The sequence below is a fragment of the Echinococcus granulosus genome (assembly GCF_000524195.1).
Source record: "Echinococcus granulosus chromosome Unknown EG_S00146, whole genome shotgun sequence".
In the NCBI taxonomy this organism is placed as follows: Eukaryota; Metazoa; Platyhelminthes; class Cestoda; order Cyclophyllidea; family Taeniidae; genus Echinococcus; species Echinococcus granulosus.
The window spans coordinates 185,820-189,364 of record NW_020170526.1 but is presented as its reverse complement, the minus strand read 5'-3'; the positions used below and the strand labels follow the sequence as shown (position 1 = coordinate 189,364).

General features: G+C 41.7%; 1 protein-coding gene across 1 annotated transcript; it reads right to left on the bottom strand. All coding sequences in view use genetic code 11, as the record gives it.

The window, feature by feature from the left end:
* Window positions 1–10: 10 nt before the first annotated feature.
* Window positions 11–1,272, bottom strand: EGR_09414 (G patch domain-containing protein 4; the record flags this gene model as incomplete). The annotated part of the gene is made up of 4 exons (XM_024498663.1): window positions 11–82; window positions 540–811; window positions 1,120–1,186; window positions 1,219–1,272. 4 exons carry the CDS (start codon window positions 1,270–1,272, stop codon window positions 11–13), a joined length of 465 nt encoding a protein of 154 aa, XP_024346952.1.
* Between the last annotated feature and the right edge of the window lie 2,273 nt (window positions 1,273–3,545).

Below are 3,545 nucleotides of genomic sequence, written 5' to 3'. Positions count from 1 at the left end.
ACAGGACCGACTACTCCTTTTTGTCTCGAAGAATTGAAAAACAAAACAAAATAAGCCCAAGTGGATGAATGCAACGATAAGTCTAACACACGAAATTTGGTTACTGTTGAGAGAAGAGATGCTTTATACAGGCAAATAGTAGAGTTACAACTGTACAATTAGATGTGAAAAACCTAAAGAAACTGCGCAGCTCGTGCCAATTTACCACTGCAGCGGATGTTGAAACGAGCAGCCGGATGCCCTGTACGTCCGTTGCCAAGTTCTAGTAAGTGTGTGCTGGAAATAGAGTGCAGAGACGATTGTTCGCTCCACACTCCTTCTTCGCCTGTTACCTTCGTAAGGCATCTGAACTTTTTCACCACTGGAGGCTCCTTCTTCCCTTCCCCATTCCCCACCTCTCCGCAGCGACCGAGATCCCCACTTGTTCCGTCAACAACCACGCTGCTGCGTTCTCCGCATTTTCGCTTCTCTCGTTTTCGTGACATTGAAACCTCTTTTGAAGTGTCGCAGATTCTCCGAGGTTGCATGTCGATGTTTACTAGATCCCCCTTTTGAGATTCAATACATTTGTTCATCAGAGCATCCTCAGATGAAACAAACTTGACTTTTGGTGCGATGGAAGCATTGGAGAAACTGTCAAAACCACCCGCACGAACGAAAACTCGGGATAAGGCCTCCTGGTAAACGTCTGACCATAAAAGCTCGTCAATTTGTGTAGTCTGGTAGGCGGCTCCAAGACCTCTTCGACTGAACTTCATCGATGCTTTGATTGGTTCGGAAATGCCGTCCTTATTCTTTCCTAGACCATCGCCTAATTTAAAATGCATGATAACATACAATGGCTATCGTGAATGGGAAGCAACCACAAAAATAGAAGATGGATAACCTGGTTTAAGGGTTAGATGAATATAGTTGGAGTATCAAAGAGCTAGGACTAGTGAAAGTACAAAATTCGTACCCACCTCAAGAAGGCGACGAAATGAGCACGTCTACTTTACCTTATAAGTCAAAAAATTGCCTCATAATCGCAAAATCTCGACTGGTGAAAGATAAACTACCACACTACAAAGGATCATTGCAATTTACTACGGAGGGGCATTATTCAATGTCAAAACCAACCTTCAGACCACCCAAACTTCTTCAATTGGTTTACGGCAAAACTTGAAGGACCACTTGACATATCTTCCTGCAATAGAGCAAAAAATAGAAACCGATTACTTGTTTGAAACTCAGAAATACTACACTCATGGCACGTTGTTTTGCAAAATACATATGTAAACAAATTTGCTGGTACGTTCAGCCTTCGGTGCGTTTGTTCAAAACAAACAGGAAGTAAAATGCACAGACCCTAACCCGAAAATAGGAAGCATGCGTACCTAAAAATGGATGTAGAATCAAGCATACGCACACTTGAAGATCCTTCCACGATGAAAAGTGGGCTAAGATCCGTTAAGTCTCGTTGGCCAGTAAATATCCAAATAAGGACACCTAGATGCAACTTCATAGATTTATTGAGACAAACGCAAAGAACTGATGTTACAAAGTGATAGCAATGATCAAAAGCACAAAAGGCACCAATGCAGCGAATTTCGCACAGCGCAGAATTTGAATGACTCGCCGACTGCCGGCCAGAGCCAAACAAAAATAAGGATGCTGTAAACTTTTACTTTTATTGGTTTAATCTGATATATTTAATTAAATTCGTTTGTACCCTATGCAGTGAAAAGTCAAGCTAAGTTGTTTACTATTCTGTCTTTATGTAACGTCTACTCTCCCATTCACGGGGATTTATTTTTAAGCACTCAGTACTTTAGTGCTGTACTGTAGAATTTCACCATTTTGCCTAATTTCAATTAAATTAGTAACCATCTGTTAATGTGACTTTTGCCCTTAGCCTGTACTTAATGGAGAAAAAAAGGCTCCATCGTACTTTTCTCTGAAGTACGCAATCAGCTAAATTACCGCACCTGATGAGCATCGAGTGCATTCATTTTTGCAAGATTTATTAATTGTTAAGCACTTTGTCTAGCTTTTCGTGGGTTTAAAGCACAAAACCTTGATTTGTTATTTAAGTCTGCTTAGCAGGCAGTTAATCTGTTGGCAAGTGTGGTAAAATGGTAAAGTTCTTGCCCGATTGGTATGTGATGGCAAACAACTGTGATCCGTAGGCTTTGACACGCCAACTTTGTGAGTCAGAGCATGCTCCTGCCCTCCTACTGTATTACGCATGTTTCGAAGCGTAGTGATTGTGCCACGAGGGAGACGACTTCATCACTGAGCACGGCCTTGTTGTTTTCCCCATTCGCATATGCCCTGGTTTCGACGTTGAAGCCGATTTGCTTTATCAGCTTAAAAATCAGCTCATCAAAGGCTCGATGATTGTTTACTAGTTCTGTGGTGTCAACTGCCATTTTTCATTTCACTAATATGACATTCGCTGAGTTTCGATAAAGGCATACTTTTGGGGGGTTAAGTGGTGGCGTTTGCTCAATAGTTTAGAAGTAGTTGGGAAAGCTGTGGCGCTACTCATTTGCAGCCTTAGCCTTTTTTTCTTGACTCGCATTTGTTGCCCTAGATCTGTGCATCATATTGCAGTAAAAATGCTCCCGAAGGAGTCTGTAAACCTGCTCCACCTAATGCTTAATTATGTGACGGAATTGACACTGCAGACTGGGTGACTGCCGACTTCTCAACAAGGTGACCTTTCCCAAATTCCTTTGTCTTGCATTGTTCTGTTTAAGTAAGGAGCAGATCAACCTGAGTTTACCATCTTATTATGCTCAATTTTGTCTTCCAGTTTTAGAAGTAGCATTGGCGAAGTTCTAGTTACTACGTCTAAGCTTCGACGGTCGTGACGAATATGTAGAGAATCCTGACGGCGGTATTTCGAATAACGTATACTCTCAACAACTGCCCCAATCTCGTGTTATACAGGTATTATATTACCAGCGGGTTCACACCTCACTTGAATCATTAGGAAGGCTCATTACGGAGTTGTTTATAGTACCTACGTGAAGATGTTAGGTACATGAATAAGCCGTACACCCTCCACACATTCACTATCTGAATGGAAACCACATATATTGAAGGCTGGGCAAGGCTGGGCAGTGCTAAATTGGGAGCATAACAGCAAGGAGAGATAGAGGCAATCGTTAGCTCCATGGGGTAATTTATGCTTTTGTTTTCTTTTATTATGTCGTGATTAAAAATCCTCTCATTTGCGGAGATATTTTTGTACTTTTTTGCCAAGTCAAGGTTCGTTTTGGGGTTCAGAGAGCCTTATAATAGCGGTAGCTAAGGTTGCATCTGAGATCGCCAAGAATGACGTTGAAGAATGCTGAGTACTAAGTTTATATTTTATTTCACTGTATGTTGGTCTACCCTAGACTTGGAGTCTGCGGAGAGTGTTCACAAATTGTGCATCCGAACTGCGACATGGTCTTCGGGGCATGCCAGTAGTATTCCAATACTTCTATTGTTCTTTAACTTGTTGCGACATCTGGCAAGAGCTCAAGGTAGCTATTCTCCATTAAAGTACATGAAAG